This window comes from Idiotropiscis lumnitzeri, chromosome 1, assembly GCF_059441095.1.
Source record: "Idiotropiscis lumnitzeri isolate Australia: NSW breed Sydney's pygmy pipehorse chromosome 1, RoL_Ilum_1.0, whole genome shotgun sequence".
NCBI classification, from domain to species: Eukaryota; Metazoa; Chordata; class Actinopteri; order Syngnathiformes; family Syngnathidae; genus Idiotropiscis; species Idiotropiscis lumnitzeri.
In genome coordinates, this window is record NC_142391.1 from 38763133 (window position 1) to 38787214 (window position 24082).

Below are 24082 nucleotides of genomic sequence, written 5' to 3' on the forward strand. Positions count from 1 at the left end.
GCAGCAAAGTAAGAGCTGTTTGTAGTGTATTAATATTTAATAAGCCCCCTCCATGCATTTCATTTGACTACCGATATTTCTGTTCTCATTCTTTGCCCATTCAGTTGTAGTTTTGATTTTTGATCAAATACAATATGAATACAATATAAACATCTATTTTTGTGGGACTGGTAAGCTACAGTATTTTGATTGATAAACTAATAGGTGTCATGATCCGCGTCGGGCATGAGAGGGGCTTTGTTATTGTTTTCATGTGCATACGGTTTTGTTATTGTTTTCGTCCCCTCCTTCCCGCCATGTGTTTTCTGTTATTGTTTTGGTCAGCTGTGATAGCGCCTCCCCTCAGCACTCGTCCTCACCAGCCACGCACCTGTTCCCCGTTACCCTCATCACGCACCTGATTCCCATCTGCTCCCCTAATTACTCGGACTATTTAAGCCTCCCAGACCCACCACTCTGTGTCGGGTCATTGCCGCAAGTTACGGACTGCCACGACCACGTTCACGTTCACGTTCACGTTCACGTTCACGTTCACGTTCACGTTCACGTTCACGTTCACGTTCACGTTCACGTTCACGTTCACGTTCACGTTCACGTTCACGTTCACGTTCACGTTCACGTTCATGCTCTTGCTTTTGTTCCCCTCCTCGTTCCCGTTTGCCTTCCTCAGCCCTTTGCCTCGGTTTTTGTTCCTCGCCCCTCTTTTTCTGTTCGTCACGTTGGTACCGTTGTTATTTTTCTCCCGTCCCGGTTGTCTTCCTTTGTTGAACCCCTTTAATAAACCCCCTGAACGACATCCATTCCCTGCCTCCTCGCCTTTTGGGTCCACCTTCCTCCTCGCCAAAAGGCGACCCTGACAGAATGACCCGACCAAAAAAGGACCCAGCGAGAGGCTCCCGGCGGCGTCACGAACGCCGCCGCACGGACAACCGCTCTCAGCAACATGCCGATCAGCCCAGCGCCACGTCAGTTGCATTTTCCCCACCTCCAGATGACTTCATCAACGGTCTACCCGTCATTCCTCCCCATCGGATCATCGACGCGGAGTATGAGGACGATTCCGCAAACATCAACTACTTCCTGGACTTCCTTCGCAACCCCGTCACATTCGATGACCAGATTGCGGAACTCCACACCCGCTTCGCTGAGCTGGAAGTGCAAGTGGCCCAGAAAGCGGAGCAGGTGGCCTCGATAGAGGAGAAGGCCGCCTCCGAGCAATCAGCCCGGGAGAGGGTCAGAGAACTGGAAGCTCAGATCTCGGAGCTGCAGGAGGATCTGGAATCGGAGAGACAGGCGCGCAGCAAGGCAGATGAGGTGCGCAGAGACCTTGGAGAGGAGCTGGAAGCTCTCAAGACTGAGTTGGAGGACACTGTAGACTCAACTGCAGCACAGCAAGAACTGCAGGTCAAGTTTGGAGAGAGCGAACAGCAGAGGCGGGAGATGGCTGACAAGTTGGCCAAGATGCAGTCGGAGCTGGACAAGGTCAACAGCCTGCTGACTGAAGCCGAGGGCAGAAACATCAAACTCAGCCAAGACCTGTCTTCAGTGGAGTCGCAGCTGCAGGATGCCCAGGAGTTGCTCCAAGAGGAGACTCGCCAAAAGCTGAGCCTCTTCACTCGCTTGCGGCAGCAGGAGGATGAGCGGAACGATCTGCGGAAGGTGCTGGCTGAGGCAGAAGAGGGCAAGAGGAACGCGGAGAAGCAGGTCTCCTTACTTCAAGCCCAGCTGGTCGACATGAAGAAGGCTGACGGGGATCAGGTCCCCCGTCTCGGCTGCGCCCGGCCCGAATGCTGCGCTCGGCCCGCAGTCGCCTCCACGTCAGCTGCACAGACCATGCCGCCCCCACGTCTGTCGCAGCAACCCAAGCCGCCTTCATGCCAGCTGCAGCAACCTATGCAGCCTCCAGTGCCGGCCCCCCGTCCGGTGGAGCCTCCAGGACCGGCTCCTCGTCCGCTGCAGCCTTCAGTACCCGGCTCCCCGCCAGCTGCCGAGCCCCGTCCCGGCTCCCCGCCAGCTGCCGAGCCCCGTCCCGGCTCCCCGCCGGCTGCTGAGCCCCGTCCCGGCTCCCCGCCGGCTGCTGAGCCCCGTCCCGGCTCCTCGCTGGCCGCTGAGCTCCGTTCCGGTTCCTCGCCCGCGGGCAAGCCCCGTTCCGGTTCCCCGCCAGCGGCTGAGCCCCTTTCCGGCGCCGCGCCCGCACCCCAAGTTCCCGATCCAGCGGAGCATGCTGTGCGTCCGTTCCAAGTTCACGTTCAGGCGGAGCACGCCCTGCGTCCGTCCCAAGTTCTCGTTCAGACGGAGCACGCTGTGCGTCCGTTCCAAGTTCACGTTCAGGCGGAGCACGTCCTGCGTCCGTCCCAAGTTCTCGTTCAAGGGGAGCACACCCTGCTTCCGACCCAAGTTCACGTTCAGGCTGATCACGCCGTGCTCCCGCCCCAAGCTCACGTTTCGGCAGAGCACGTCCTGCAACCGTCCCAAGTTCACGTTCACGCGGAGCCCGTCCGGCGTCCGTCCAAAGTTCTCGTTCGAGGGGAGCACGCCTTGCTTCCGCCCCAAGCTCACGTTTCGGCCTGCAGCCATCACTCCCGGTCCCTGCATCCGTGGTGGACGACGAGCAGCCGCTTGCCGTGTCTGCCTCAGCGGCGCCTGACGAAGCGCCGCCGCTCCCGGTTCCGGTGCCCGCTATGGACAACGGTCCGCCGCCGCGTCACGCCTCAGCCTCGGCGACGCACGACGACCCACCATCGCGCCCCGCCCTGGCCTCGGCAGCACTCGACGACCAGCCGCCGCTCCACGTTCCTGTCTCGGCGGGGCTCGACGACCAGCCGCCGCTCCACGTTCCTGTCTCGGCGGGGCTCGACGACCAGCCGCCGCTCCACGTTCCTGTCTCGGCGGGGCTCGACGACCAGCCGCCGCTCCACGTTCCTGTCTCGGCGGGGCTCGACGACCAGCCGCCGCTCCACGCTCCTGTCTCGGCGAGGATCGACGACCAGCCGCCGCTCCACGTTCCTGACTCGGCGGGGTTCGACGACCAGCCGCCGCTCCACGTTCCTGACTCGGCGGGGCTCAACGACCAGCCGCCGCTCCACGTTCCTGTGTCAGCAACGCTCGACGACTCGTCGCCGCTCCAAGTTCCTGTCTCGGCTGCGCCCCGCGACCCGCCGCCGCTTCTCGTCTCAGCCTCGGCGGCGCACTCGATGTGGCGATCTGGCCCTCCCGGACGCCCGCCTGAATGGCCACAGTCGGACTCCCTGGTTTGGCCTCCCGGACGCCCGCCCGAATGGCCACGACTGGACTTGCGGGTTCGGCCACCCGGACGGCCGCCTGAATGGCCACGAAAGGACTCGCTGGTCTGGCCTCCCGGACATCCGCCAGACCGGCTTCGATCACGGGTCGTTGACCCACCGCCCGACCCCTTCCGCCCACCCTCGTTTTTGGACATGGTTTTTCTTTTTGTTCTTTTTTTGTGGGACGTCTGGAATCCGTCCCTTGAGGGGGGGGTACTGTCATGATCCGCGTCGGGCATGAGAGGGGCTTTGTTATTGTTTTCATGTGCATGCGGTTTTGTTATTGTTTTCGTCCCCTCCTTCCCGCCATGTGTTTTCTGTTATTGTTTTGGTCAGCTGTGATAGCGCCTCCCCTCAGCACTCGTCCTCACCAGCCACGCACCTGTTCCCCGTTACCCTCATCACGCACCTGATTCCCATCTGCTCCCCTAATTACTCGGACTATTTAAGCCTCCCAGACCCACCACTCTGTGTCGGGTCATTGCTGCAAGTTACGGACTGCCACGACCACGTTTCGCTCATGTTCACGTTCATGTTCATGCTCTTGCTTTTGTTCCCCTCCTCGTTCCCGTTTGCCTTCCTCAGCCCTTTGCCTCGGTTTTTGTTCCTCGCCCCTCTTTTTCTGTTCGTCACGTTGGTACCGTTGTTATTTTTCTCCCGTCCCGGTTGTCTTCCTTGTTGAACCCCTTTAATAAACCCCCTGAACGACATCCATTCCCTGCCTCCTCGCCTTTTGGGTCCACCTTCCTCCTCGCCAAAAGGCGACCCTGACAATAGGTTTACAAATAAGCATACAACAGTCTGTGCCGTGAAACTTCAGTAATCCAGTAATGTTCTTGACACAATATTAAAAACATGATGTATGTTTCTTTGCATTTCTGAACCTCAGTGTGCTTCATCTACGGTCTAAAAATGGGCATCGAGCACAATTTGTAATGGTTCAGAATAAGCTGTTAGCATTCTGCGTAAAGAAAACATTTCAAAGCGACCTCACATCTTTTATCATGTAAAACATAGAGGTTCCTAAATTGATACATTTTTAAAAATACAGCAAAATTTTGCAATTGAAATGGATTATTCGAAAAAAAATATAAACCTCGAGTGACAACATTAATGTCAAATTGAACCCAAACGGGAATTCTGTTTATCGCTGTGCCCCTAGTTTTGAACAGAAGTTTTCATTACATTAAATTGATTGGAACTACACTCATTCGTTTCATTTCTCACCCCAGTGGGAAAACGTCGTCTAAGAGTTGTGATCGATTCAATGTCCTGAAATGACTTGGCTGAATGAGAATATTCACAGGCTTGTATGTCATTTGCAATTGCAACAAATAAAACATTAATATTGTTAAATTAATACAATACATCAATGACAGTGACAATTAAAATGAACACAACTATCTGGTTTTGGATTTGGATTCCAATGCACAGATGAACCAATTTTTGGCCACTGATTATAACAAGTCTCTCACAAATGGAAACTGTCATAATTTGCCAAAAAAAAACAAAAGTCCAATTTGTTTTTCTCACCATGTTTACAATTTTGTATATGAATCAAATAATTTGCTGGTCATCCAGAGAATCTTATCAGAATGAGAACTGTAATGTACAATATTGTGAGCAATCAATATGCTAATGAATGCTTGTTTTTTTTTGTGCTTCTTTGAGCAAAGCACGATCCAATTGCTGTGTGCAGCATCTCATTAATGGACCACATACAAGAGTGTTGAACCTCTGAGTCAAGCACAAAACTGACACTTAATTTCTCCATTCTGTTCTTCCTTAATGTTTCCAAAGCACTATCCACTTGGAAATACGCTTTTTCTTATGGACCATTAAGTCTAGTAAGAAATAAAAGCGAGAAAAAGAAAAAAAGAATACTAATTTTGTTGCATGGTGCTGAGGATATGTATCGTTATGTCATTAGCAGAGGAGCAAGTTAAATTGCGAGATGGATCAGAGATGTGGCTTGTTAAAACAGTTGAATGAGCAGATTGAAGGGCAGATTCGATGTGCTGTGCATTGGAGCTATTTAATTCATATAAATGTATATGAGTCCTGCCACAAACATATTCTAAACAGCTCCTCACATCTGCTTAATGGACCTACAGTTGTTTTTTTTTTTTTTGCTTCCTCATCTTCCCTCAGTGGTTGCATTTGATGTCGACTTTGTTCTGGCAATTAAAAATGTGACTGTCAGCCCCTTAATATAAAGCACATGATAGCAACTAGTTTCAGCTGCAACGTGGTGCAGTGGGGGGGGTCATATTGCTTGACTTTTGTGACTTCAGTGGCACATATGACCAAACACCTACTCAAGTTCCACATTGGATCCACAATTAGTCTCATCCAACAGTGCTTTCTTCTTAATGTTTCAGAAGACAGCTGTTACCAAGGTTACAGTATGTGTCAGTGTTTGTGAAATTAAGCCTCACAGGAAATGCAGAGCGTTCTGCACGATGAGCCGCATGTTAATTAATCATTTCATGTTAAACCAGACGGGGACATAAAGTTGCTTCTGTTGCCTAGGACATTCCATGACGAGTGGGGACAAGTTGGCCATGATGAAGGCCCCCCCCACCCCCACCCCCCCTTTTGAGAGCTGCTGTCAGAGCGCAGTCCGGACAAGCAATCTGCTGCTACAGTGCCTGCTTGACGTCTTGTGTAATAGTTCTTGCAAGTCCTCCACGAGTGGGCCCCATGTGACATCAATTTGGCAATCCACCATTTTATTTCCGTCATGTTTTTGTCATCTTTTAATAGGTTGCAATTGTAAACATAGTTTAGATTCCTTGCATTGTGGATATGCATTTGAAATTTTGGGAGTGCTCTAATTTTGGAAATATTAGTTCACACTGGTGCAATGGTGACCTAACAGTAAATAAAATGAAAAATATGCAAAGCGATTGTGATTTTCCATCGCGGTGTCAGTCTTGTAATAATTGATCTATCTAAAGCGACCTTGTCTTTCAACTAATTTTAGAGGGGAAATGCTCTCGCCTCCTGTTGGGCCTGTACAAGACAAGCTCTGATGATGATCGATGATGGATAGATTGACACCGCAGGCATATATGAATAAGGGGGCAGTTACATATCTTGAGGGGGCATTGTGCTCCAGAACCTTTTATCATGTCTAACTGACAAATTCACATACAAGTGCCATGTAAAGTGGTCTCAAATGCTTGGCACGCTTAAGGATGATTGCAAGTTGGCTCTTTTCTCTCTGCAGACAGCTATCCCTCACAGTAAGCCGGCAGCAGGCCGATACTTTGAGAGTAATGAAAAGCGGGGAGGGAAAATATATTTAGAGGGATTTAGTTTGGGGGCCCAATATTTATTAGAGGGGGTCAGCCCCCCTCTTGACCCTGCCTAGACCCGACCTTAGATTGATAGTGTCTTTAGTTTGGAATTTCCAGGAGCTTGGAAAGGTCTGAGCAGCAAAATGATTGTTATGAACAATTACTTCCGGATCCAATTTCCAAATCATGTAAAAGTACAGTGTGGACCTCTTTCTTTGTCACTGAAGGTGAATTAAATATCCCCCAACAACAAGCACACAACAGTCAGCATCAAACAGCAGAGCAAGAAACCTCAGGACTTTGGCAAGGAGGAAATTAGATTCCTGGGGTCCTAAATATGGATCAGACACAGGAAAATTGCTCCTGCCAGGAATGTACCGTAGTGACTTTACAACACCCCATTCACCCCACAAATCACAGTGAAGGGAGTGTAAATGGCCAACACAGTGAACACTGCAGCTTCACTCTGTTCCCATTTAAAAAAGAGTCCAATTAGAAATCTGCCATAAATGTGTAAAGATCAGATAAACGACAGAAGTCTACAAATCAAAAATCGCATCTGAAATTTCAGCTTTATATGATGCGATCAAAATCTCTTTGGCCACACAAATAAAATGTCAGGTAGTTGGTATGGAAACCATCTAGTACTTAAAATTGGATACATGGCACCACTGGAATTTTGATGACATAAACTAATTAGTTGTTTTTCTTTGCTCTTCAATCCTGTCCTTATATCATTGGTATGTTGGTGGAGAGCACAAAAACGTGCGGAATTGTATGTCATGATTTGTATTTGTTGTTTTTGAGTTGGTATGAAGTTTCATGTGTTTCCTTGTTTCGTGTTTGTCTTGTGCTCTGATTGTGTTCACCTGTGCTTGTTGTCTCACTCCCGAGTGTGAACCAATCAGCTCCCTCCAACTCTTTGTGTCTTGTCCAGGTGCTCCTCGTTGTCTCGTTACTGTGTTTGTATTTAGTTCCCTGGTTGCTTTCGTTTCTTGTTGGTCCAATGTCGCTGTCGCTTGTTTCATGTCGCTGGCAGTGTCCAGGTCCGCGTCCTTCTTCCTGCCTGTCTTGTCAAGTTTAGTTTTGTCAGTCATGTTTTGTTCATGTCTGTTGTTTTGCACCTCCTGATATTTTAGTTTTTCCGAGTTCCTTGTTTGCCTTGTGTTTTTGTTTAATAAATACCCTTTTAGTTACCCACTCCTGGCTTCCCTGCGTTTGGGTCCTCCTCAACCTCAACCCGCTACGTGACAGACCACAACGTGACCTTGTATATCCAATGCAAACTAACACATTAAGCAAACCGAGACAAAAAAAAAAATACAAAAACTCGACATTAGATGTTATTGGCTGAATAAGCTGCCTACACCTTACAAACACTCCAGACAAGTAATGGCACTTACACAACTTTGTTCAGTTGACAGTAAGCATCTTTAAAAATGTCCAATTTTCATGTAAAATGTCTTCACTAATCTCCAGTTTTGACAAGCCAACAGCATTCTAAGTCTGTGGAATAGACTAACCAGTCATTAGCTGAGTGTGTGTGCCTGCAGTCTTCTGTGTCTCATTTGTTTTACCCCCACATTGTACTCCGGCACAGATTTCTCCTGATGAGAAAAGATGGAATTCATCGCCGAATGATGGCCAAGACCAATTTTTATTGGCCTCCACAAAGGTCAAGTGAAACAGGATCTACCGGCATGACCTGACTGTTATACTGACACACGGACTGTCATCACCAATACAATCCTGAAAGCAAATGCACATGGTATTTGTGCCACAAGCAGTAAATACATAAATCTGATTTACTGTACCACTTATATTTTTCAAGGCAGAGCCCTATCCTGACGGGATTAGAGCAAAATGCAGACTACAAACCAAACTGGTCACGGTGCAATTGCGTTGCACTATAAATAGGCAAAGTGAAAATTGATAACACACCACCTGCCGAAAAATCAAACACACTATGTAAACTGTTACACTTATCAACATGTACTGGTTTTAAATGATTGATGTGTTTGTGTGCGAGAATACTCAAGTTCAGTGAGCTGATCCAAACATGAACGAGTGTTATTTCGGACAATATCCTTTCGGATTGCCCATTCCTGGTGGGACTGGTGCTATGCCTGGACACAAGTGTGTATTTTGCTAGCATTTCCCAGTATTGTTGACAAAAAAAAAAGGTCCTACATCTGTGTGAGAGTCATATCTTTTTAACGATGCTAAAAACTGCTGGAGTAGACAAGATGGTTTTATTTGTCTTGGCAACTCATCCTGCTCCTGCGATTGTGTGTGGGGGATACTGGCTGGCTTTCCCACCCACATGTGCAGATAAGATTTTTATTTTTTAAATTAAAGTCCTGTGCCTATGTCTGAGACCCTTTGGAGATCTTTTTTCTTCAAACGCCAACCGTGTATTTTGATAGATTTCTGAATTCACTAGCCATCTAACTGCGGGAATCTGCACCCGCCCGTGTATGCTTAGGATGCTTGCAGCTCTTGGCTCAACTCCACACAGCAAAGTGTCTCAATCTTCTAGATTTTTTAGGCCTGAGGTTGGCCTTGAATCTTAAATTGACAAATCTGATAAACCTGGAGTTTCAGTTGCATGGTCATGAACAGTTTCTTTATTTAACTTTTCTATTTTTTGGGGAGACAGGAAAAGAGAAAAAAAAAAAAAGCAATAATAAGCCTGATACCAGGTAAAACCACCTATCTAGAAATGAATACAAGTTTAAATGGTTGTATGAAAATCAAAAGGTTATATAAAGTATGTAAAAAAAAAATAATGTTAATCTCACATTTTCAGCATGCGTGATGTCACACGTGTTGGCTGCAGCAGTTGATGTGAACAAACAACTGGAGTTGTTTAAACAGCTGTTAGTTAGTAACTTAACATTCAACATAAAGAAACAAAAAACAAAACTGCACGCTCAGTTACTTTCTGTTAATGATCCTTTTACCCCAGCTCTCGCTGCAGGATTAACTGTTGAAAATGAATGAAACTGAAAAATTACTAAACCTAAAATGCATATATTTAGAAAAATAAGAGGAAGGCAGACTACTGATACAAAAAAATTAGCCTCACAATTTTGAGGCACACGTTCGCGCAACTATCCTGGTGGCATGATTACCACCAGTCCAAAATGATCACAACATAGACATTTTTTTTTAATCCAGATTCGGGACTGGCTAGGAGATGAAACTGTGCCGTCTGCAAAAAAGGCAGTAACATGTACCATTACACTACTCGTGCAATCACTTGGTCATAGTGCTGATTGTCTTTACTTGATAAACATACATTTGTGTTTATTCTATTTCAAAATTAAGTTTTCATTCCATTGCATTTTGTGATGGAGTAAATTACTTTTAATATATAGCAACAACAATAATATTATTATTATTAGTTGTTATTATTGTTGTTGTTAGCAACGTTTCCAACTAATAATCTTGGTTTGCGCCTTAATAATAATAATAGCTTTGATAAAGAGGGTGTAATAAATCGGACCAACCTAAGATATTTTGTAGTCAAGAGCCTCCTCTAGTGTTTGATTGTAATAATTACAATATGACGCTCCAGAAAGGCATGTACATTTATTTAAGATGTATAGTATAGTAGTGTAAAAGAATCCAAAATAGAAAACGGATCAAGTGGATGTGACTGCATATTCTTTATATAAAGGCATGATTCCCTATTTGATATTGCTTGCATTACGTTTGTTTGGATGTTTTTGATTGGTTCGTACGGACTAATGGGCGGGCGAATAAGACAAACCTGACCAATAGGATATTAGATCAACAAAGTAGCGCCTCAAAGTGAACAGATGAGCAAATGTCAAAAATCACAACGCCATAACTAGAGAATCCAAAAATGAAAGGAAAATCAGCGTGTTTCGACGAGCTCTACTATGTGTTAATTGCTGTCGTTGTTTATTTGACAAACGTTGATTTTGACCTTTAAGTAGCTAGGTTTTAACGTTAGCTTGTTAGCCCCGCCGTTTACCTCTCAATGTTGACGTTAGGTAACGACTGAGCTTCGATTTGAGGTTAAATACGTGTACTTGAATTTCAACAGTTTATTTGAATGTACACTGTCATTCTTGCGGTTGACATGGCTAGTGGATTGTAACCACCCTGACAGACACTCCTCCTCTTCCTGTTGCAGTTGTTGTTGTTTTTCCACTTGTTTGTTCAATCGCTTCATATTGGAAGTCGTCTTGATAATGCAAGCGCCAGTCACCTAAAGTGATGAAGCCTGAACAACACAGTCCTGCGATGGCCGGTAACCGACAGCTGAGTCTGGTGGGCGGTTCAGCCATTGACGACTCCGGTGGCTCCTCAGTCCGCCTCGGCCGTCAGACGTATCGAAGTTCGGCCCATTCCCAAAGCCTGCTGGACAGCCTGCTGGGGCTCCGGCAAGCTGGCATCCTGTCGGACGTGGTGCTACTGGTGGAGGGTCGACCCATCCACGGCCACCGTGTGCTGCTTGCTGCTGCCTGCGATTACTTTAGGTAAAACATTCGAAACTTCTGTCGTTAACTGCTCGTTTTGTCAAAGTGAAAGTAAAAACGCGCAATGGAATTGCGACATAGCTTCAAATAACATCAGGTAGCACATAACTATACACTTCATTGCTACATTAATATGTCGCTTCCGGGAACCTAATTGCAATTTAACAGCCTGTCAGGCGCATCACATTAGCTGTCCTGCAACGCCCCATTTATCTGAGACACATCATGCACGGGTTTATCGTGTAAAAATTGAAATCCAAGCGTCCTTACTGTCATGAGTTTACATATTGTGCATATACTTGTGTGACAACTACCCGACCTCACATACTGTGTACACAGGTGCGTCCCCACTCTCAAAAAACAAAACCAGGACGGTAAAGTCCATCTTAAAGCTGCTGAGGGTGAATAGAGTGTATAACGCGCTTGGTCGTGTTTGGTAAAGTAAGTCCTTTAAATAAAAAATGTATAACCAACTGTTACACAAAATACGTTCGAGCCTTTGAAAATAACAGACGCATACCATGGTTGAAATCTCAGCGATTAAAAAAAACAATATTGCCCCACCTGTCTATTGACACGCCTGCAAAGTGATGAGGACTGTACTTCCTATTTAAATAGGTTTTAAAACAGATACAATGGGGACATCTACTGGTCAACTTGGTGACCTACATTTCTGTAGATGAAATGTCTCCAACAATGGATAGTTAGATAATAAGCAAGATTGTCTTTTATTATATAATTGGATTATAAGATTTGGAACAAATAGACATGAATGCATTGGAAATCTCAATCTTTGCGGATGACAGCAGTTGTGGGATGTATCACAAGCAATGATAAGTCTGGTGGACTGGCGCAATAAATATAATCTTTCATCGGTGTGAAGAAGACCATGTAGATTGTAGTGGACTTCAGGAGGAAAAGATGCCCCTTGCTCTCTCTGCACATTGGAGGGGCAGCAGTGCAAGTGATCTCCAGCTACAAGTTACTTGGAGCCGAATTTCCCCTTGAATTCTTGCCAGTCTATCGCAGAGTACATGCAGACAATCAGTCTCTCTCAACATTCACACGTATGGACAATTTATCGCAACATGCATGTTTTTGCAATGTGGTTGGAAAGTGGAGTACATGGAAAAAAACTATGCAACTAGTCAGCTGGGATAGGCTTCAACTGATCCACAATCCCAAAGAGATGTAGAAACTAATGCATGATATAGTATCATACTCAATACTGTGATATAGTTCCAAGTGAGAGTTGACAATCCCCTGGTCAGCTCAACAGTTCTCTAACACCGTGTTAAATGTTTTCCTTAGGGGGATGTTCACCGGAGGCCTTCGAGAGATGCAGCAGAATGAGATCCCAATCCAGGGTGTGTCCTATTTGGGAATGAACAAAATACTGGATTATATCTACACTTCCAAGATTGAGTTAGACCTGGACTGTGTGCAGGAAGTTCTGATAGCAGCCACGTTGGTGCAGGTGTGTAAATGTACTTGCGTAATGGTTCACATTTCCACTAATTCTTACTGTTACAGATAAATGGGTGTGAGTGTGGAGCAGGACAAAAAATATTCAATGATGATAATTTCTTTTATCAATCAGCAAAATTAGTGGTTAGATATGCTTGAGTAGATGAAAGTAAAGGAAGTAATTTTTTTTTTACTCGCACACTCTCAAATATTAGGGGCAAAATTCCACCCTTTCGTCTCGATCCCTGAAGACAACCCATAGAAAAAACACAAACATGAGTCGAAAATGCAAACTTAAACCTCAAATTTCAGAAATGTGCTAGCCACTAGGCTACTGTGTTATCCAATGTATAGAGAATGAAAAAAATTGTATTGTCACAAGACAACTACTGTTCTATGGTTATCATTACACTTGTCCATCTTTGTTACCCTTTTGAGATGGCATCATGTAAGCACAGAATGTTACGCTTGGAATGTTTTTCATCATTGTCTTTTCAAAAGCTTGAGGACGTCATTGGCTTCTGCTGCGAGTTCCTCTTCTCCTGGCTGGACGAAAGCAACATATTGGAGATGTATCACCTCGCTGATCTCTACGGACTGCAGCAGCTCAATGCCAGAGTCCACTCCCACGTCCTGAGCAACCTGCAGACTTTGTCCCGCACGGACGTCTACCGACGGCTGCCCCAAGAGGAAATATTCCGAGTGCTGAGCAGTGATGAGCTGGAGGTGCAAAGTGAGAATGAGGTGTATGAGGCAGCGCTTCACTACCACTACAGTCCTGAGCAGGTGGAGAATGACCAGGTGGACTTGCAGGTTAGTCAGGTGTGTCCATGTCCTTTTCTCTTCTGTCCACCACACAAAAGACAATGCTTTTCATTGTTCTTCCGCATGCAGTGAATCCAAGATTTCCTACAAATGTATGAGCCAGTGTTATCCTAAACCTGCTACTTTAACACAGCTGCAACACTTATAAGTAGAACATTCAGCAATGCTCACGCGCTTATACTGACTGTGCTTTTTGGGAACGACACTAACTGGAGTTTGGTTGGGGACATGGTCTGCCTTGGTTTTCTCTTAATTCCACTGCATCTCTTCCAGTAGACCTCAGTGCGGCCAGGTATGTTGCAGCACAACATGGTACTACACTGAAGATGAGCAACTCTAAATTAGGAATGATTGCTTACCGCCATTTGACGTGGTTGTGAACGTGAGGTATGTCTGACTGTAAGTCTAAATGTTGCTACTTTCGATAAACTGCAGGACAGTCTCAAGATGCTTGATGCTGTGCGCTTCTGCTTAATGGAGAAAGAAGTGCTGCAAAGGTTGCACCATAAACTGGATCCGTGCCCGCTAAAGGAAGCCTTGTCCGCAGCCCTCCATTACCACAAGCAGGAGATGTGGCAGCCTGTCCTTCAGAATCCTCTTACACAGCCTCGCTCCACCTTCTACTGCATCTTGGGTTTTGGGGGGATGTTCACTTCCCCCTCTCATTCGGACAATGAGCACCTGTTCCAAGTGTTCCACCCCAGCTGGAAGGAGTGGAGAGCTCTCGATGCAGTGAACAGTCCCCGCATGTCCAACCAGGGAATCGCTGTGCTTAACAACTTTGTGTATCTTATTGGTGGAGACAGGAATACCAGTGGATTTCGGGCAGAGACTCGCTGCTGGAGGTGAGGACCCCAACACAGCTTATAGCAATATAGACATCAAAATCTCATTTTAAAGTGGGAAAAAAAAGTTAGATTGTTATATTATTGATACTTTAGCGGTGCATTTTATTAGAATGAAACCATGACTGTGGATGGTATGATAAACAATGACTTCTGGGTCACGTTGTTTTCTTGCGCTGGTGTGAAAGTGATTATTTTGATAGACGTTGACTGCAGCAATTGAATGTGCTTGTGTGTGTGTATGATAGACATTCAATGCGGACACATTTTCTCACTTTCTTTTTTTTTGTTTGCTTTTATTTGTCATTCCCTAGATACGACCCTCGTCGCAACAGTTGGTGCTCCATCCAGCCTTTGCAGCATCAGCATGCGGATCATTGCGTGTGCGTGGTAGATGGCCACATTTATGTCATCGGAGGGCGCGACTACAGCAAGGAGCTGTACTCGGTGGAGCGTTACGACCCGCACTCTAACACCTGGGAGTTTGTGTCCCCTCTTATCAGAGAGGTACGCGCTGTAACTCTGCCTATGTGCACACGAGGGCGGTACATACTCACTACTCCTGTTTTAAGAACTCGACCCCAGCCTTAATAGTTGAATCTTCATTGTAGGTTTACGCCCATGCTGGAGCTGTGATAGATGGCAAAATTTACATCACTTGTGGACGCAGAGGGCGGGCGTACCTAAGAGAGACCTACTGTTATGACCTGGAAGCCAACCACTGGACAGCATGTGCGGACGGGCCTGTGGGCCGAGCGTGGCACGGCATGGCTGCTGTGAACGGACGCCTGTATGTCATTGGGGGGAGTAATGACGAGCATGGCTACCGCCGGGATGTCTTACAGGTGGAATATCATCAGATATTTTTTCTTTTTCTTTGCTGCATAAAGAGGCTTGTGGCTAGCACATGTGCATCACAGTCGACCCTGAGTCATTCTAAAGACATGTATGCTAGCTAGGCCTGGTTAAATGAAGACCTTTGGCCTTAGCTGTGAATGTCAGTGGGAATGGTTGTTTGTCCATATGTGACCTGCAATCAGTTCTCGATATACCATGCCTCTTGTCCAAAGTTAGCTGGGATAGGCTACAGCACACCAACAACCCTAAAGAGGATAAGCTGAAAATGGGTGGATAAATAATTGCTCCACTTTCAAGACATTGTTTGGATTGCTATTGATGTTATCTCAACAAATAGTTGTTTACACCGCACCCCTTTTATAATGTTGAAGTCAAATTTACACAGAATTTGAGATTTGAAAATGTACTGAAAAAATCCCTCCAATCACATCATCTAAAACACAATTGCCCCACAAAATGAAGTTATTTTATGAAATCAGTCATGGTCAATTGTCGTGTCAGACTAGAAGTAGCACGTCGAACCGGAAAATGATTGAGACACACGCCGCATAAGCCGACGGAGACGCCAACTATTCCGGACCTTCTGCGCATGCGTCAGAAATGGTACGCCTCCATGCTATCGGCGGCGATAGTCAATGCATAGCCTTTGACGGTGATGTCAAATGACGATCTTTTGTGAATAAGTGTCCAGCCACTCATCATGTCCATAAAGGAGATGTGAAAAACAAATGACATATATAAATATGCACTTTACCTCAACGACTGGGTATCTCATGTTTTTCAGACGGCGTGCTTTGAGCCCTCAGACAACTCCTGGACTTTACTGAGCCCGCTGCCTGCTGGCCATGGGGAGCCCGGCATGGCAGTGTTGGATGGTCGCATCCACGTCCTGGGAGGGCGCTCTCATAACAAAGGCAACCGGATGAAATACGTTCACGTGTTCAACACCGATACGGATGAGTGGGAAAGCGACACGCCCATGAAGGGGCGCGTCTCGGGCTTGGCGGCCTGTGTAGTGCTCATGCCTCCAGCTGTGATGGCACTTGCAAAGAACTTGGAGCAGCGTCTCAAGGCATCATGGGAAGATTTCAGCTCACATACGAGCTCTGATGAAGACTAATGGGTATGTGGCTGAGCACTAAAGACTTTAAGGTACCTTTCATCCTGTTGCACTTACTAGGAAATTTTTTAAAGTATTTATGACAGAATTATGTCATGATTACTACCCTTTCTTAGTGCCTGTGAAAACACTGCTTAGGCTGCGTTCAGACTGCAGGCAAATGCGACACAAATTGAGCATTAAGAACTGCATTCTGATCGTAACCTCAGTAAATTTGTGCACTAAACATGACTTCTCCAATTAGCAAAGGTCAGAATGGTGGCTTCTGTGTAACTGATTGTTTTAATCCCATTTTCTTTGTAGCACTTGTCCTCATTTGGGTCGCAGAGAGCTGAAGCCTATCTCAGCTAATTTGGACTATTATACCTACGAAACCAGGGCTCGGCTACATTATACTCAAAAGAGCCATTTCCAAGATGCAGGGTCGTTGGCATGAAACTAAGGCCAAACTGAAATTCCCCACCAGTAGTGAACCAATAATGCAAACCAAAAAGGCCAGCTGCTTCTGTATTTCGTCATCATTCGCATGTGGAGCATGCAATCTGCCGTCCTCTTGAATTAAAAAGAAAAGGACTACGTACCTTCCTCTAACAATGTAAAATCTTTACATAGGGGACCACACATAAGTGAGGATAAAGATGTTTAAAAAAGTATCCATTTAAAATCAAAAAGGTTTGACAAAGGCTTCAACATGAACTGATATATAAAAACATGGGCCCAACTTAAAGATGGTCATCAACCTAACAATAACAGAACTCGTACGTGACTGACCTCCAAACAAAGAACTCAGGCTGCTAAATAGCGGTGGACTAAATACACGCAAGAGGGAGGTATGAAAACAAAAGAACCAAAATGACTAACTTGGTTAAATAAGCATCCAAAGCAACATAAATGTAACATATCACCATACGATGAATGAATGTTAAGTGCATTCAAGCGAAGTTAATGGAAAGACACTCTCCAAACATCCATTAAATAATGTCTTCAAAAACTTTTAGCACTAAGCGGTAGTGGTATCTGAAATATAAAAGCCAATGTGAATATTTATTTAACGCGATTAATGTGATTTTTGCACCTGCATCTGAGCGTTTAGCGCCGACACATCAGAGCTGTGGACGTCACCTTCATTTCCACACTCGGTAATTGTAATCTGTCAGTTCATGTGGCACAGAATATCAGACGTTCTGTTTTCTTCACAAACTCTTCTTTTCTAGGATTTGTCCATAATTTGCATACGCAGGTTGAACAGCTCGATAACGATCTTGCGATGCATATACTGAGCGACATTTTAATGTTACAAGAGCACCCTAATCTTTACAATTGCATTATTTAGAATTCAGAATAAAAAATAAAAAAAACGCATGTACCTTAATATTGAGTCGTCATATATTTGTTTTCCAAAGAGAGCCACAGATAAAAAGCTGAAATAGCGACCTTTGCATTTGACAGGTGGGATTAAATATTATATATTTGATCATTTGATATATAGGCCTATGTCCTCTTTGTTTCCGCTGAAAATTTCCATATCAAATTGATAATTTAGCATGTGCAATTAAAGATAATGTATGACTTTATCTGGCCTGCCAGGGTGTCTTCAAGAAGCCTCTTAGTTTTTATATCTTTGTTTCCGAGTGTCTAGGCAATATGAGGCAAAGATACTGTAATTTCCAGACCATTGAATACAAGCCGCACCTGCTATATACAAGAAAGAAGTCACATATTTAGGTTTCACTTATCATGTGTACATGGGGTATTTACTCAGAAAAATATGACACAAATGGGAAACATTTAAGTCGTGTGTTCTCTAGATTAACATGCATGAATGTTTTAACACACCCCAGGAAAAAGAAGGGCTAAGGGGTAGAATTGGCATTGACCCGATGGATTTGTCAGCTACGCTATGCATTTTAAAGGATAGTGTTGTTTGTTCTTCACGCCCTTTCCACTGAGTAATACCAGTAGGTAACGTCATCAGATGCACTCTAACTTACGGTGCCTTATTGTCTTCTGTGGAGATAAGAAGTCTACACACACAACCCTGTTAAAGAGACAGTTGGGTTTTTTTTTTCTCAAAACTGTTTCGGTAAGAATTAGATTGTTCAGTTGCAAACTTTTTCCACCACTAATGTGACCGATAACCCAAGCAAGTCAACTCAAGAAAGTAAATGAATTATTTTCAACAGGGGGAGTAAAAATAGACAACTGAGAAATAGTGGTTGCAAAAGTGTGTACACCCTCATATCTGGGAAAGTGTCTATGTTCAGAACAAACCAAACACATTCAAACTGATGTCAGCACACACCTGCCACCATTTAATGTGCTTCTGTTTAACCACAAAGTTCTGCTGTTTTAGTTGACTTTTCATAACATTATTTGGGGCATCTCATTGTTTAGAGGTAGAATGGGAAAAAGGAATTTCAATTGAATATTTAATGAAGAATTAAATATACAATGGAATGTAATAAAGTGCAAAAAATTATAACAGTGGCAGTGACATGACCAAAATTGATGAAAAGATGAGAAACAAACGGCCAGGAAGGCTGACAGCAACATTGAAGCAGCTGCAGAATTTCTGGCAAGCACTGGCTTTTTGTTACATGCGACAACAATCTCCCGTCTTTTTTGGACGTCTGGGATTTTCAGGGCCCATTCTTTGTGCTACTTTAACACAACACTGCTCATTGCCAAAAGAACTTATTTAGAGTGAAGCATCACAGTGACAGCGTCATGCACCGACGTTCCCTCTCATTTTCTAGGCGTCTGAGCTTTTGCACAAGCTGCCCGAACATTCCTTGGACCACGATGAGCAACATCAGACATGCACACGGCAGCCAAACAACTATCGCACCTGTCCAAAACCTGAGAAACACAAGTTAAACAACCTATATATCTACTAAGTTAAACTAATCCTTGAATAGAGATTTGTAATACAAAATCAGCCCCAATTTTTTTTCTTTCATTTTAGCACACATGTCATTTTAAGTATAATTAATTATAAATAATGACCTATATCCATATGGTCCCACATTCCCCACTCTTAAATAATGGAAAACATGTAGTTTATCCATCCCTCCATTATCCAATCCAAGGGTCACAGGTGTGCTGGAGCCTATCCCAGCTGTCTCCGGGCAGTTGGCGGGGTACACCTTGAACTGGTTGTCAGCCAATTGCAGGATACACAAAGACGTGCAACCATCTGCACTCACAATCACACCTAGGGGCAATTTAGTGTGTTCAATCAACCTGCCATGCATTTTTTGGGGGGATTGGGAGGAAAACATGCAAACTCCACACAGGAAGGCCGGAGTCCGCGATAGTACCCCCACACCTCTATGCTCATGTTTAGACTTCCTGACTAGAGCATTTGAATTTGCGGTGAAGGTCAGAAATGGGTTTGAGTGCATTTCTATGCTTTAAACTATAGTAGAACTACTGAGTGTGCACCCACGGTCGCACTACTGAAACTTTAAGGGACGTGGGTTTGTTGCGGTGTCCTGTTTGTAATAAAGGAACGAGTAGAAATGTAATGTGCGCACGTGCGTGCGTGCGTGCGTGTGTGTGTGGTTTGCGCCGGCATCACCATCTGCGCTGAGAGGCTGAGAGCAGAACCTAATTACTCATACGCGCAGCTTAAAGGGAACATTGATGCAAACATTCACAAACCTTTGCCGCTCTTATACGGGTTTTAGGCTACAAGGCAAAAAAAAAAAAAAAGTCAGGAATTTTAAATGGAGCCATGTGTGTGCTTACTCCGATTTTACAAGAGGAGATAAATGAAAGCTTAATCCCATTTATGTGATTTGTTGATTCTGAACATCGCCGGTTATAGGAAGGGTGATTGCGCTTGTGCAGCCACATTATCTCGTCTTGTTTGTTTTTACTTCCACTCTCAAAACGATTTTTTTTAAATTGTGTCGTATATAGGTCACAATAATCGCAATTTGAATCCACTTGTGTGTGTACTCTTTTTCTTTTTTTTTTGTTTGTTTACATCCACTGTATATTTCTGTATGTATTTAAGTTTGGATAGCAACGAGCCTTAGGTGACTGTGCCTCTTGTGTCCAAATATTGTTGCACTGATTCATAATGGAATCAAGAGTGCGGCAAGATTAAAATCGGAACTTCAAAATAATGATCTTGCTGATGTTTGAGTGTGATGAAAACCCCGTCACTACCGTCATGATTGATCTCGCAGGGAATTGTAGAATCATCCATTATCTAGATCTAGATAATCACACACCCCTGAGTCTGTGTTCTGCTGGTAGTTTGATACCTTATTTATTGAATGATGGAAAATGTTTTTTTTTAGTTTGCTTGACATTTTTTGTCTGTGATGCTAAAAATGTTAAAGGGGAAGTTAACCCCAAAAATTCTTTACAAAAATATGTTCCATGCAGGCCCACTAGTCGAAACACGGCATTCTGATTAATATTGTGTTTGTGGAATGTAAGTTAAGCGGCAAAAGCCACCTGTTTTTAGCCATCTCAAGAGGCGACCATTTTGACACTTCTGTCGACCTAAAATGCCATCACTGTTAGTCAGGGCTCAACAAACACAATGTTAATCAGAATACCGTGTTTAGACTAATGAAGGCACAAAAGAACATTTTATTGCCAAGAATTTTGGGGGGGGTTAACTTCCCTTTTAAAGATTATTTTGTCTTCCATGTGAGAGGTTTAAAGCCTGTCAAATCAAGATATGCAAATATGTTCCTGTGGTAAAGACAAATAAAATATAATATATACCTTTTGCTATGCTTCTGTCCAATCATGCAACATTTATTAATTCATGAAATTTAATTCATGAAGCGTTACATGCTCCTAATTTATCAATGACAATTATTTCTCGCAATGTATGTTGGTCTTTTGCTCACCATTTGAACACGTTCATTTGAAGATAAAATTATATTATATATATATATATATATATATTCCTAAACTGATCCTCTTCAACTATGGTTGTCCTCTTCTGGTTGTCTTTTGGCTGCCCGTGTAAAAAATACAGCACAATATTGGACTGAGGGCTTTGCGCAAATTTCCACAAATTGAATTAGGGTTGTCCTGATCCGATACTTGTATCGGATTGCGGCCCGATATAAGCCAAAATAACAGTGTCGGATTTTATCGGTCAATATCGAAAATCTCTGATATTAAACACTCATTGACAAGCAGTCAATTCCATATTCCACTCCTTGTTTTGGATCCAGCAGAGTACTGAAATAGGGTATAATACGGTATGTGCTTTGTGCATTGTTGAAAGGTAAATCATTCTGAGTAATTCATTTTTTGAAGCATTAAATATAGTCAAACTAGCCCATGCGCAGTCCTGCTGTAATGTTCCTGACAGAATTTAAATTGGGAAATTAACATAAATTGTTCAGGAAGTAAATTTCTATAAGTTGCTAGCTCTGTGATAATTATTTTCTAACTTTAGCGCTGATGCGAGCAAGTCAAAAAGTGAAAAGAGTAAAAGGTCCAAAAACAGTCTAGAGCCCTGCTTTAATTTATTTTTCATTTAATTTATTCAAGTGCAGTACATTCTCTTGTTTGGGGTTGAATTTGTGTAACCCAAATGTTTGGAATAAATGGGTCATATTTTTTTATACCTACCTTCATACCTGTTTACTATTTTTAGTTATTTTAATAGTACGACTAGATCGTCTCTTCTAACTATTCATAGATAAAATAAATGAATGCATGTATCATTCTTGCTGATATCGTATCTGAAGATATTAGTATCAGTACTCCATGCCGCAATGTCGGTATTGGTTCAGAAGTGAAAATGCTGTATGGCGGCCACCCCTAGCTTGAATGTTTAAAAGCTTCTGAAGCAACTGGATTCGCACAGGTGGACCGAGGCTCTTGAGTCTGTAATAGTTGTCTTACTGCCTTCATTCCAGCCAGCCAGTCTCTTCTAGTTCCTCTCCATTTGGCCCTGCACTCCATCAGCTTTATGAAGGCTGACTGCTGCTTTCCTCTCAAGGGTGTTTCCTCTACATCTGTTGTGCCCCCCCTCCTCACCCCCTTCCCTCAAAGAGCCCCCCACTTGCTATCTTTCACACTATTGTGCTGCTTGTCTGGAGGCACCCGCTGACACCAGTCCACGATCAACATACGTCAATCTTTCTTTTCTAAAGCACTCGTACCACTGAGGGATACTTAAACGGTGTCTTGCACTTAACCACGCCAGTGGACTTTATAGACATCTTACTGCAAGTCGATGGATGTGCTGCTCTTTGACCATTATCAGAACAATTAAAATGCCCAAATTGCACCTTAATGTAAGACTACGCAGATTATACCCAGTGGAATTGTCTTTTGTTTTTGTTTTTTTTTAGTTAAAACATTTCCCCTTAAGGTCAGGAATCCTATGCGACTGCTACGCAATCTTCTCATAAAGATCTGTCTTACACCAAAATAATTCGAGTTTTAAATATACATTTAGCTATGCAAGGTTGTGTTGAAAGAGTCACTGGGATTAGCAAAATATGCTATTGAGAATTTTACCATTGGCCTTATCAAGTCAAACTAGATGAAGATATAGGAGAAAAGACAGACCAGGTCCATGCCTAACAGTTTTGCATTAATATTTTTGTGAAAGTCTGGGTCATTTCGTGAACAAACACTAACTAAACCCCTATTGAATATCCCTAGTGAAAAATGTGAACGGTCCTAAATAGAGTACACAAATACATTAAACGCTAATGCCTGTTGGTACAAAAATAGAATCATGTGTTTGTATGATGGATTCCTTTTTGTATTGGAAAATGTGGTTTCACTCACAGTCCTCATGACGATTGATTAGCTAAAGAGTCAAATTCCATGAAGATGGACATTTAGCCAGAGCCCAGACCTAAATCCAATTTAAAATTGCACAATTTCTTTCCATAGAGATTTTATACTTTTTAATTTTCTGTTCACAGTATATTCTCAGACATTTATTTTCCATATTCCTTAAGAGAAGTATGCCGTATTTACCATAAAACATGATCTGCATAAGAGTGACGATATGACCTTGAAAAAAAACATCTTTTCTGAAGCCAAAATGGTGACGGAATTGTCGGTTTTCATTGCACAGCAAGGAACCAGCCCCCAACAAAATGAATTGTACACTGTGTTCCTGGAGGATGAGTCCACCCCCACCCCCGCTCCACCCACATTTACAACAGTCATTAGTGGCTCATGTCCATCCCGAGTGGAGGCGCAATACTCAGCCTGTTTTCCAGTTGTGAAAGGGTGTCCAACAACCCCCCTTTGTCATGCTTTTTCGAGCCATTCACATGAAGAACAAGAGTCGTGCTTTGCTTTATGATGCTAGTGAGTAAACCTCAGCAGGTGAGCTGCAGTCGCACTTAGACACAGTCTTTAATGCATGCTGGGCCTGTCGAAACTACAGAGTGGCGCTCATTAGAGCGACAATGGTGAAATACAAATAAACACCATTGAAAGCTGTGCTGCTTATTAAACATTGCTCAAAACAGAGAGATGCTCACCGGCAGACATGCTCGTGCTTACACCCACTGGCAACCTAATGAAATCCAATGCAGGTGCTTGATCACAAATTACACAGACGGTAATGCAACATTAATTGACACTGGGAGGAAGCGCTTTAGCAATTTAACACGACAGTTTCTTCGTTACTGTGGTTTCAGTTTTCAGACATGAAGAGTTGCGTCATATTGTTCAGAAGTGGGAGAGAGGCATTTTTTTTCTCACTATATAGTTGACAGACTATATGTTATGCATCCTAGTCATATCCTAGTCCTACCTGTAGAAATAGTGTCACATGTGGACGCATTAGTTTAATTGTCCTGGCGAACTATTTCCATCATAGTTAAATGGTTTCTTTCTATGGAGCCTTTTGACGGTG

The 24082-nt window shown here is 43.9% G+C and overlaps 1 protein-coding gene and 1 long non-coding RNA gene across 3 annotated transcripts; one reads left to right on the forward strand and one right to left on the reverse strand.

The window, feature by feature from the left end:
- Positions 1-10166: 10166 nt before the first annotated feature.
- Positions 10167-11705, reverse strand: LOC148344573 (uncharacterized). Its single transcript, XR_015844202.1, has 2 exons — positions 11662-11705; positions 10167-11091 (listed from the first exon to the last, which is right to left on the reverse strand). It is a non-coding gene; the product is annotated as an uncharacterized LOC148344573 (long non-coding RNA).
- klhl22 (kelch-like family member 22) lies at positions 10409-17726 on the forward strand. Of its 2 annotated transcripts, none has more exons than XM_088299918.1 (7): positions 10409-11097; positions 12409-12574; positions 13066-13386; positions 13825-14234; positions 14549-14741; positions 14846-15079; positions 15877-17726. In XM_088299918.1, the coding sequence occupies exons 1-7, from the start codon at positions 10835-10837 to the stop codon at positions 16210-16212; spliced, it is 1923 nt and encodes a 640-aa protein (XP_088156044.1). In that variant the 5' UTR covers positions 10409-10834; the 3' UTR covers positions 16213-17726. The 2 variants fall into 2 exon arrangements, with proteins under 2 accessions (XP_088156044.1, XP_088156054.1); XM_088299928.1 differs by having other exon boundaries at positions 10410-11097; positions 13066-13377.
- Positions 17727-24082: the final 6356 nt, after the last annotated feature.

Bases quoted from the DNA above. Each gene is read 5' to 3' on its own strand.
- klhl22 (XM_088299918.1), top strand. From the start codon at position 10,835: ATGAAGCCTGAACAACACAGTCCTGCGATGGCCGGTAACCGACAGCTG. The intron at 13,387-13,824 runs GTGTGTCCATGT...GATAAACTGCAG, and splicing joins TGGACTTGCAGGTTAGTCAG to GACAGTCTCAAGATGCTTGA. The intron at 14,742-14,845 runs GTACGCGCTGTA...TCTTCATTGTAG, and splicing joins TGTCCCCTCTTATCAGAGAG to GTTTACGCCCATGCTGGAGC.